Here is a 12,125-nt window from a genome sequence, read left to right as displayed (position 1 = left end):
GCATTCCCATTTCATCTGTTTAACATATTCGGCAAGGGTGCCATTTAGATCGAATGGTAGGATGGATATTGAAAGCGATTTGCAGCAGCGATAAATGTGTAAATTTCCTAGCAGCACGACTGATTAAATGCCGTTTGAAAGGAATAAATTCTAGAAATATGCGTGGCCTTTGACCTTAATTTGAATACAAATTAAGCGGCACATACTCCTCCCTCAATCCTTACCTCAGGAAGCCCTCCTAAAAATCAAATGCCAACACATTTGCCTCAAAAAACTTTTGCCTTATGCCACTAATTACTTGGCAAACATGGTGGGGCAGAAACTAAAACAGAAATAAACAAAAAACTTAGGCATACGACACGGAATGTCTTCATAATAATATAAAATGCAAACGAATAGTTCCGCAACGAAAAGCACGCCCATCGAAAGGCAACCACATCTCTTGTCCAACTTGATTAATGGACGCCCACTTGAGGTTCGAGGTTCAAAGTCCGAGGGACTAGAGACCAGGAGTTCCTGTTAATCCCCCGACCTTTTGGCCTTTGTCTGCCATGACCAGCCATCGCCCGAAAGTGTCGAAAAGTGAGCAATCACTGCAAAATGCGACGAGCTCTGGTAACAATCACGCAATCTACTTATTACCCATTAAGGACCCTCTTCTTCACTGGCACAGGGATGTAATGGTAATCGATCAAGGTGGTGGAGGTGGTGAGGTGGTGAGCTGGTGAGCTGGCGGAGACCACAAAGCCGACACGCCATGTCCGAGTGCCAAGTGGACTACACTCCGCTGGCAGACACTCATCTGTCAGGCGGCCAGGAGAGCTGTCCTGCGAGGTGACAAATCATATTGCCGACAATAAAGTCAACATTGCCGCACCAAGGACACGGAAACGGAAATGGCAACGGCAACAGAAGCGGTCACGGTGATGGCGACCAGATCGAGTGACGCCTACACATGTCACTTGTCACTTGCCGCCGATGATGCCTCACTGCTAATATCCTTTTAAATATCCTTTTAAAGTCGGCCAGTGCCCAAGGCTCCACTGCGGCCTGCAATTGGCCATGCACACGCAAATATAATTAGGCACGCACGAAAAATGAAAAGTCAACACGCCAAGCGGCTTTCTCCTTTCTCCTGCCACTTTCCCCAAGCAAGGACTTCCGGCCGCAGCGACGACAACTGGGAACTCGACCAGGCAAATTCTAAACGGAGAAAAATACCCCAATCGAAGAGAGAGAATAAAGTTTTTAATTTTCTTGTGGTGATTGAAATTTGGAACTTTTAATAATGGAACAAATTCGATTACTTATGAGCACTGGTGATAGTCACTGGTCGAAATAAAATGGTTTTGTTGTCTGTTGGTTTTCACTGCAATTATCACTTGCCAATAAACATAAAATAAAATCCCAAATTAGAGAGCTGTCAAACTTTTATATTTTTTTTAATTTTTATATTTGTACTGCCTAAAAATATAATGTATAATTTAACTTTTAAATTATTCGTATTTTAATTAATCAAAAAATCATGAAAATGATCAGTGTAGTTTTTGAGTTTGAATTTTTGGAGCTTATGTCAAATGTTCCAAAAGAAATATTTTACAAAATATCTTTTTATTTTTGATTAACCCTTCCGGATCCTATAACCTTATAGTTTTCCCTCGTGTAGGTTTTTTTGTAGTGGGTGCCTTACCTTCCAGGCTGACCGTAGTTTAAGTGCTTTTTGAAATATTTTACTAATGCCAATTGAGGCTCAAGTCCTGGCCAAGTTGCCTGGTTGCGTGTCGTTTGTGGCACTGCCATCGAGGCTCAATTAAAAATTTTGTACAGCCCCAGCCGCAGTGAAATCATGTTATAAATCCAAGTCCTTTGGCTTGACAACCCCTCTTGGCAATGTCCAAACAAAGCGACACTAAGCACACATATTGGAAAAACTCACGAGGGAGAAGAAAATGCAAAGAAGTACATTGAACTTTGCTCGCTTTAAGGTGACAGGAGTTTCAAATTAACTGGGGAGTCGGGAAATGTTGCTTTTCATTATATTTTATGAACCCCGTTCGACACGCCAAGTGTGGCGAATGTGAAATGTGAAAGCCAGACCGTCAAATGATGCCGCTATTTTTCAGTTAACCCCCCAAAAATCATTGCGGGCTTTAAGATACTCACAAGAAAAAAAACTAAAGGAGCATCCGCCATGAGTTTAAGCAAATTGCCATAATGAACCCTTTTTTTTCGTGGCCGCCCGTTTTGACGCCTTGCCAATTTTATGTAGTCTCGGGCCTGCCAAGCGAAAGGCGGGGGGCGTGGCAACGAGGGTCTCTGGAACGGCATCGGTTAAGTTTCCATGCGTTTGCCTTTTTCGGTGTTAAAATGAAATCTATAAAAATAAGTGTGGCATGTTCGGTGCCACTCTGGGTTCTTCGTTTTTTTTCTTCTTGCCAGCCCAAGCTGTTGTAGTCTGAGTGTCTGTATGTATGTTTTTGTGGGGGAGTTTTTGGGCCAAAAGAGCCCCATCGCATCGCTACGCTCGGCATTTAACCAGCTCACTTTTGGGTTATTAAATGATGAAGCAGTTTGCCGTTAATGACTGCCAAAATGGCGACGCTTGCTGGCATGGCAATCGTGGGGGTTTTGTGGGTTAAAAGAGAGGCAGGAAGGGTTAACCGAGGAAGGACGACGTCGGCCAGCCCTTTGAGTTTATTGAGCTCTCTAAAACGTTAGCTGGCTGGCATCGTCCTGTGTGCCACCAATCTGGTCCTGGTTTGGGCCCTGGGTTTTGGTCCTGGTCTCTGGGCCTGGCATGTCAGCTTGTTTAATGAGGGTAAAATTAGCGCTGTCTCAAGCTTATTAGCCCCACTTGGGAGTTTCGGTTAATGCCAGTCACTTTATGGACCCCGCATCGACTCAAGTCAATTTAAGGCGACTTAATTATTTTGATTTATCGCCAAAGCAGATACTTGAACTATCGATGAGCGGTCTTAAAAAGCGTTCTTTGATTAGCATAAATGATTGTCTGGGCCTGCTAAAGTTAAGCTCGAAATTTGTAAGGCTTACGTAAAGGGGCAAAAGGGGGTGGAGTTCAAAAGTCGCCACAAATCAAGGTAATGACGTGCAGTTTTTATTTTTTTGCGTGTGTCGCTGGACTCAAGGCATTTGCCTTTGCATTGCGCATACGCCGCGTGGCCCCAAAACAACTCGCAGGCACGCAAATGAAAATGACCAATGTGCTTAATTTCTTAGCATACTTTTCGGCGCTGCAAGGCGCTAGGAATCAAGAACAACAGCGTAGTCGTCCTGGCAATTGTTGTGGCTCCATTAGAAACGCGTTTTCCCTACCCCCCCTTGCTCTCATCACACGTTTTATATGCAAATAAAGTGGCCGAACTGGAGAACTGGCCAACAAAGGCGCCACTCGGCGCTGACCACTCGACTTGGCCACTTTCTGGTTTTCTGGTGATTTGACCACCTGTGTTCTGATTGCTCACGCGACTCGAAAAGGCTGTGGGTGGACTTTGGGGCCCATCGTCATGTAATAATAATTCCTTGGGGCATTGGGCCCGCCGCCCATAAACATGGTAAATTGCTGCTGACTTTGTGACTTTGTTGCCGGTTAATAAGAAACTTACGTCACGCAATATAATTAAGATAAACATAATTATAGTTTGCCGTTATGTGTTGGTTTTTACCGCCGACTTTGTGGCTTTCTAATCGCGGGGGTCTGACGATTGAAAGGAGATTAAAGTTATGCTTTGGATGGATTTGCTTGATAAATGTTTGCGGAACTTAAGGATTTTTATTTCCATATCAGTTTCTTGAAGCTCCAACTCTTATGCCTTAACGTCCAAAATTGCCTCCTCCAATGAACCTTATTTTATTTTTTTAATATAACTTTTAATAGGTTGTCTCCAGCCATGACTAATTTTGAAGTGAAGTGGTGGAACGGAAATTGGACAAGTAGCTAGAACTAGCTGATGAACTTATTTGCGTATCGATTAATTAGGAATCTTAAAATTTTTTTTTTTTTTTTGCGGAGGCGAATTTTTTGTTGATCTTTATAAAATTGTTAGCGACTTTCTTTCCTTTCTCTTCTCCTACTTTTTCTATTCTCCCTTCTGCAACATTTTTTTAAAAAGGGCGCCATGCGGTCTTCCTCTTTCATGGATATGAGGTATATTTTTCCTGGTCTGGTAGCACCAACCTCTCATTTCCGTTTCCCTTTAGATGAGACAGCATATTTTCGGTCTGGCAGTACGGATGCTTTTAATTTGCTCCTGGCAACGCTGCAGTCTTTAAATGAGTAAATTTAAATTCTGAGATTTTTTTAAAACATGGTTTAAGTCCAGGAGGTCACGTAAAAACCCTTTACAGGAGGTCATGTAAAAAACCTTTTGTAGAAGGTCATGTTAAAAACGATTTACATGAAGTCATGTAATATGATGTATCTTACATTTAAAAAACAACATTTTTTACAAAGGTTGAGGTCCTTACCTTACAAGACTAAATTTTATAAATATAGCACAAAAGCTTTTTATGAACTAAAAAATGTTTTAAGCATCGTAAAATATAAGCTTTATATTTAACTTTAGTACATCCAAAACAAGCTTAAAAGCTTTTAATGAAGTCGAACAAAAAGCATCAGTAAATTATACAACATCTTTTTTGGCTCTATGATCTAAAAGCACAGGACTTCCAATATTATAGTTATAAGTTTTTTAGCACATGCTTTAAAGGCTTTCAAAAGGACATAAGGGAAAATTTACTTATACTATATTTGCACTGCTTCTTTTTAGTTTGAAAGCCATTGGTAAAATAAGCAGTGCTGATTAAATTAAACCTTTTTTCAACCATTTTTGCTCGTATAATACTGCAAATATTAATCCTTCCCAAACTGTAAATGCAATTTCCGTAAGTGATTAAATGTCAACTGAATTAATAATATTCTTTTCGTGAGCATCAAAAAATTAAATACCATCAAAAATGTATTTGGCACTCGACGCTCATCGAACCGAATTGAATCGACTTAATGAGCAAAAACACTTTGAACACAAATCGTTTAACGGCAAATGTGATTAATTAACATTCCTTTTCTCGCATATTTCAGATGTCGGGATTTCATTTAACGAGTGTAATTAATAACACATGCCGTACGACTGGCGAAGATGGGACATTCGAGGGACTCACCTAAATAAAAAATTCCAATAATCACGGCCAACGGTTTCAGCATGTTGTCATTGGTTGTAGCACAAATGAAATCCAGATACCAGAGGACGTTGTCTACTGTTCAACTGCAACGAACAGAGAGGAAAGTACAATTTGTTCAATTAATTATTGAAATTGAAGCGAACGGCTGAATAATTGCCAAATGAAAATAAAGTAAACTGTGACACGGAAAAATATTTACAATTGTACTATTTTTTAAACGGAAAACGCTGTTCGCGAGGATAATGAAATGGCAGAAAATCAAATAATAAATACGTAATGTAAACTGAACAATTATGCTGCCAGTGTCAAGCCATCCAAGTGGCCGGCTGCATCTTGGCAAAATGCAAATGTAAATCGCAAAATGTAAATTATGCACATTTTGATTGGGCCAAAGTCAGCAGGAAGTGCATAAAATTCATTTGTCAAACTACTCTAGCATAAATAAAATTATGCTGCTGTTTAAAAATGGCTTCTGACGGTGTTTAATAAATTCAAATGGTGAGATGCGAATGCTCTATCCTTGCTAACAAATAAATAATTATTCATGTAAAATTCCTAAGGCGCTATCTTAGCTAAATAAAAATCAAAAAAGCCCCCGAAATAAATTCCTGGTAATTTAGCCACATAAATTTATTGTAATTATAGCACTTATAAACCGAGATTATGCTAACCCTTGGCTAAAGCTAATGCTAATACCAGGTCGACACTCTCAGCAGACCTCATGCAATTATAATTTCCATAATGGTATGGGCCATTACGAATGCCATTTTGAGTTCACACATTAATTATTCGCAGATTTGTACATAACCCCGGGGATTTATTAGTGTCGCGTGATTGCATTGTCCTTGCCATTATTTTTGTTGCTGTAATAATTAATGTGGCATATTATTGATTTTACAACTTAAATTTCTATTATCCATGCGAATGTTAATGAGCCAAAAAGGGCAGCCAAGTGGCAATGAAAATTCTGTTCGATAAAAATGTGAAAATTAATGCACGTAAAAAGGTGAAAACAACAGCATAAATTATAATTGTGATTAATGGATTCGTGGAATTAGCATGCCATACATAATTAATATTCATTTGTAACGCCGCCAACCATTCGGCGAGGTGGGTTTAATTTGGAGCCGCTCTTCATTTCGTTTGGCATCTTGAAGATGGCCCTCATCCAGTGGCTCTTGGCCCAGTTAGCTCCCCGTTTTGAGTGCATAGCAAATGAAGTTGGCAATAATAACAGGCAATTCATCTTGCTTTTTAGCACATTTACAACTTTCAGGCCAGGGTTTCCAGATGGTTTTTCAGATGCTTTACATTTGGACAGGCCTGCTGACAGCGTTCTTGGATCCTCGGCATTTGGGGGGCATTTAATTTTATGAGCCACGAACATCTGAGTGATTAAAGTGACCGAGCAGCTGGCCCAATCCTACGAGCCATGGCCAACCACTAAGTCAACAATCGACCAAGAAAAAGCCAGGACTCAAGTTGGATGCTCGAGACAACAATAAAATTGCTTTGCATAAATCCTGTTGCCGGGACAACGGCACAGAATGGTCAATCCCTTTGTTACACATTAAAAAACAAATTATTGCTAAGCCAGCAATTTAACAATAATTGAAGAGAAAGTGGTCTAAAGTTACACTCCTATTTGAATTTAATAGTGGAACGTTTTAAAAATGAATCTAAACTGAGTTTAATTCTTAATAAATTTATATTTCGAATTACTGTTATGTTTCTTTTTACTTTATAAAAAAAAACATTGTAATAAAAGAATGAGGAAACCACTTAAAAATTGTTTATTGTTTTATTTAAATTGTAATACACATATTTTTGAGTATTTTCTACTTCTTGGTATATTTCAGCAGTATACAAAATTATAAGAAAAATTAATTCAGGGAAATAAAATACATAAATCTGTTCAATTCATTATAAAAATTTTGTTGCAGTGTAAGGCAACCGCAATAGTCGCATGCCACAAGTAAAAGGCAAAGCAAAAGTCAAGTGGCAAGGACGAAAACAAAGCGGCCGCAGGACGACAATTGCTGTATTTGTGTGCGTGAAGGTGCGTCCGTGTGCAGCCAGGCATTGTACATCCGCTTTGAAGGTGAGTCAGGTGGGGAAAGTGCGACAGGTGGGGCCCACTAGCCGCAGAAACTAAGACAGGTGGCTGCAAAAGGGAAAACCGTGCGGCAGTCGAGCATGTGAACGTCCGCATTTCCGACTAACGGGACGCGTTCGACCTCTGCGAATTATCACGCTTCGCCGACGCTTTTCCGCCATTTAGTTTCCGCCCAAAATCAAATGCGTGAGCATATGCGATGGATTCTGTGCATTCATTCGATTGATTGGAATCAAATGGATGCGAAATCTAATTAGTTCCCAGCCATGCTAATTTTGCTACTTTTCCGTCTAGTTATCAGTAAATTAATTTAGGTGAATTATAATGAAAGTAATTATATTTTTTGGAACAATAGAGAAGCATTAAAATGCGAAAATCTATCAGGTAAAAATTATTGTTTAATAATATTTCTTAAAGCAAAAACATCCCATCATGGAAAATTAAATTCATAATTTAGCTCTCGCCGTAAAATTAATTTTCGAAATTTATGCATTTTAACGAAACAATATATTTTGGGCCATTTCCTTTTGACTAAAAGCCACGAACGCTTTTTCGCCATTTAGCGTCCGACCAAAATACAATTATATCGCTGCGTCTATGCGATGGATTCTGTGCACTCAGTCGTTCAATTTGAATTGAATAAAAGGGAAATCTAATTACTGCGACCAGGCCAATGCATAAAATATGTTTTTTGGCGGACAACGATTCGTGAGTCAAAGCGATGAGCAGGCATATCGGTTTTTGGAACTGCAAAAGGTCTCTGGTTGCAAATTGCAGGCGGCCAGCTGGCTGCTTCCGTTTCCGCTTTCGCCCAGCCTGGTGGGTTCAATTTGCGGTTCCATTACTAACAGAACATTGGCACATGCTCAGCCAAGTTCCCTCCCACATCCCACATCCCACATCCCTGGGCTGTCAGTTTGAGCCAAGTTGCCACCGACATTGGCCACGGCCAGATCCCCCAGCCGGCTGATCCCCCTTTCCATGACCGGTCAGAGCCCAGCCATCAGGCGACCAGGTTCGACTCACGTTCCATCAGCCCACGACTCGGATAGAGGCTATCTGGACATTCTATCCCACCCAGTATGGCAATTTCGGGGCCCAAGCGATAAACTCGAACATGACGCATTACGGTTCCACCCACTCCCTACACATCTGCACTGAAAAAAAATCGTGGCTAAGGCAATTCGCATGTTTGTGATAATTTAAATTAAACTAAGAGGTTCTTTCATTTCGGGGTCAAATTTGTTTTTGTTTTTACTATATTTGTCATAAATCTCTAAGAACTTTCTTAAGCCATAAACTTTAGGATTGGTTTGAGATCAGCTCAAAATCGTTAGTGAACTGGTTGGGAATTATAGCCTCACCATACCTGTAAACTGTGGAAAGCTGATCAAACTATATTTACTTTGGTCTGCCAAGAAGGTCTCCAAGAAAGTATTTTAAAATGAAAGACTCAAATAACTCTTATTTTCGATCCCTGCTTTTTTTTGTTGGCATTATAATGACCAGTATACAATTTTTTTTTAATAATCCCAACATAGCATTTAATATTTATGTTGATATTGATATTACAAAATATTTGTATACCTATTTATGTCCTAATATCATTAAAATATAGTTATTTCCAGTGTATTCAAGAGTTCTGTTTGTTATTTTTCTGCAAGTGCATGAGTGAGAGGCTGTCTACGTGCTGAGTAGAGTATAGAGTCTGCATGCTGCCACGCCCCCTGCTCCGCCCTCACACACATGAGCTGTTGGCAAAAACTATCTACGTCGCAGAAAAAGTTTCCTTTTTCCCCCACGTTCCCAGGAGTAACTTGTACACGATGCGGTTGTGGCTGCAAGTTGAAATGTGAATCGGTGGCTCTGAGGCCCCCGATATCCTGGGCCCCCTTAACACCCTTAACCCCCTACTGCCCATGGCCAATAGAGTCGAGATGGGCTGCCTGTCAGTGTATGCCAAATCGTCTCGAGCATTTAAATTCGACATTAATTGGATTAAGTCTGTAGTTTGTTTACTCGAGCGCAACTCCCATACTGATCGCACTCATGTGCAATAATGCCCCCATGTCGGCAAAGTTGTATGCCCCTCACATGATTTCTAATTTATTTATTTTGCATAATTGCAGACAAGCTTATTAAATTACAAATTAAATCACCAGCCCAGTGGCTCAGACCGATATGCACGTACGATGTATATCATTTGACATTTGTTTTTGGGCGCTTCTGCGGTAGACAGTGGAAATAATTGAAACGCAAGCTGGCTTCAATGAGATGTCAATTAAATTTAATTCTGAGCTCGATAAATTTGATTAATGGCCAGGTCGATAAGGCATTGTCTGTGGACCAATATTGCATTTGCCATTTAAGCTAAGCTGGCTTGCCCTGGATTTCTAAATTTATTTTTGCTATCACTGGCGAAAATCAATATGGACATTAGTGGGGATGAACGGGTGGACCTGGGATGTATTTATCCAGAAATATCTAAAATTAGAACTAAGGCAAATATTGTTATAACCTTTAGCTAGTAAAGAGTTATGTTGGCTTCTAGCTTTTTGTATTTAATTTAATTTGTTTTAATTTACTTTATATAAAAAAAATTTTTTTAGGTAACTTATAACCTAACCTTATAAAAAATCACAAAAATCACTGTCAACATTTTTAAAATTCAGGGAGTTTTGTTTAAGCCATTTTTAAATTTAATTGACTAAGTATCAATGCTTCAATCAAATCAAAAAAGAACTCAAAATCTGAAAGGTAAAATGGCATTGGTATTTCGATTTGTGGTTTTGTGGGTCCACCCCAAATCTGGTCAGGAAGAATGCAAAAATCAAATCATAGCTATGCTGGTAATTTTCATTTGCACATTGGCCTCGGATCAGACAGACTGCCGAAAATCATTTGATTTTCCAACGAATTCTGCTCAAACAGGCTGACTGCTCAAAATGGGAAAAACAAGCAAACAACTTTTATATTGTTGGGTAAATTAGCTTGCCAGATAGAAATAGAGAAGCAGCACATGTGTGCCAGCCACCCAGATTTTTGGCCCTAATTCTGGCCAAAACCACAGTGGCAATACGGAGTGGGGGAATGTAACAAGGACGAGAACGAGAACATGAACTCTCAATCCAACTGCCAACAAGTTTATAACTTTTTTTCGGCACGCTCGGCTGCCGGATTGATTCGATTAAAACGTCAACAGTGGCAGGCAGCTGAAGCCAAGGAAAAACAATTCGAGAACGGGCCCACATGTGTGTATGTGTGCGGGGGAGTTGGCTCACACACACGCATATTGTGTGTGTATTGGCCCTGTCATATCCATCTCGATCTGGTTGCCTGCAAAGTTGTCACACCAAATTCGGCTTTACTTTTATTTTGTCATCTTTCGGCTCGTGCCTGTTGTCTCTGCCTTTCGGTGGCGCCCCATCCTTTGACATTTTGCCTGGGGGCTTGGGATTCAGGGGTCAGGGTTCAGGGACAGAGGCCTTAGCCTGTCATGTCGTTTGATCTTTTATTGTGTTTGTTTTACGAGGCGCAGTAAATCCCTTTTAAATTGCAAATTCTTTATGCTCGCATTTTCGGCTCACACATAAACACCCCGGAAAAAAAATTGAGAAAAAAAAACCACTCATATGCAGAAGGTCGTCTTGATTTGTATTCGTTTTCGCTTTCGCATTTATTTGTGAATTTCATCCGCCATTTTATGATTATTATTTTTGTAGCTCGGCTTCCACTGTAAGTGAAAGCGAGTGTGCCAACGGCGTTGTCACTCGGATATTTCGCACCTACCACGCCCAATGTATCTGGCCATTCGCCAGCTACCCCGGTGAGTGATAAAAATTTATTGGATCGAAAACAATAAATATTTGATTTGATTCATTTCGTCGAGACTTGCGCTCCTTGGCAGCCCATGATTCACATTTCGATTGATTTCGTGGCGTGTGTCCATTCGGTTAATTGAAATACAAAACTGTTTATGTCCTCTTAACTTGGTAGAGCCGTAAAGAAAAAAGCATTTCTTTAAAAAATTCCAGCTAACAAAGGCTGGTTGCGTGCCGCTCTCTGGGGTCAAAGTGTAATTAACTTTGAAGCTAGCCCCTCATTTGCAGCCCATCAAGGAGATGAAGGAGCGAATTAGAGGTGCGGAATTCGGAAATCCCACGGAAAGGAAAAGAAACAAAAGAGGCGGCGGCTGAAAGGCCACAATCCCCAGCATTTCAACGCCTATTACAACTGCAAATGAACCCATAAACCCATTTAGGCAATGCCCGGAACACGAAAACTTTTCCACCAGAATTTCCTGAGTTTGGGGGAACGCATTGCTGAAAAGGGGGGCGTAGGTTCGTCCAGCCTTTCTGATTATTGCTCAACACTTGAAAAGTTTCTTGGGCGGCGGCTTACTGCCAGCCAGAAGTTTACTTACACCCACAGCAAGGCCAGCACTTTGAATAAGAGATAAAACTGTTACGTGCCCCGTGTCCGCCTGAATGGAGGAATACTCCTGTTATCGCACTGAAAAGATGTTTCGTGCCCTGCGTGTTTACCTTGGACATTGCTTTCGTTTTAGCATTTTTTTCTTTGCCGTCCTATATTGGGTATATCCTATTCCCTTACATGTTTGTGACAGGCAGGAAAGGGTCTTTACGACTTTGTAATCTTCTTGTGGATATCATCTGCAACCTTGGTTTCTTGAAAACCAAAGCATTTTGGATTTTCGAAATCTCACTCCTCTGAAATTTTGTAATGTTTAATGTAAGGTAAAGTAAATCACATTTCTATAAAGCTGAATATTTTTATATTGCTCTATATT

The 12,125-nt window shown here is 40.2% G+C and overlaps 1 protein-coding gene across 1 annotated transcript in view; it reads right to left on the bottom strand.

The window, feature by feature from the left end:
- Positions 1 to 12,125, bottom strand: part of Gfrl (Glial cell line-derived neurotrophic family receptor-like) — a 119,109-nt gene that overhangs the window by 96,412 nt on the left and 10,572 nt on the right. The window contains exon 2 of the mRNA XM_036818277.3: positions 5,179 to 5,282. Coding sequence (XP_036674172.3) covers positions 5,179 to 5,221 — 43 coding nt within the window. The 5' untranslated portion in view covers positions 5,222 to 5,282. The remainder of the gene's footprint in view (positions 1 to 5,178; positions 5,283 to 12,125) is intronic.

Source organism: Drosophila suzukii, chromosome 3 (assembly GCF_043229965.1).
Source record: "Drosophila suzukii chromosome 3, CBGP_Dsuzu_IsoJpt1.0, whole genome shotgun sequence".
Taxonomy (NCBI): Eukaryota; Metazoa; Arthropoda; class Insecta; order Diptera; family Drosophilidae; genus Drosophila; species Drosophila suzukii.
The sequence above is the reverse complement of the archived record's forward strand: the minus strand, read 5'-3'. Positions and strand labels throughout refer to the sequence as shown.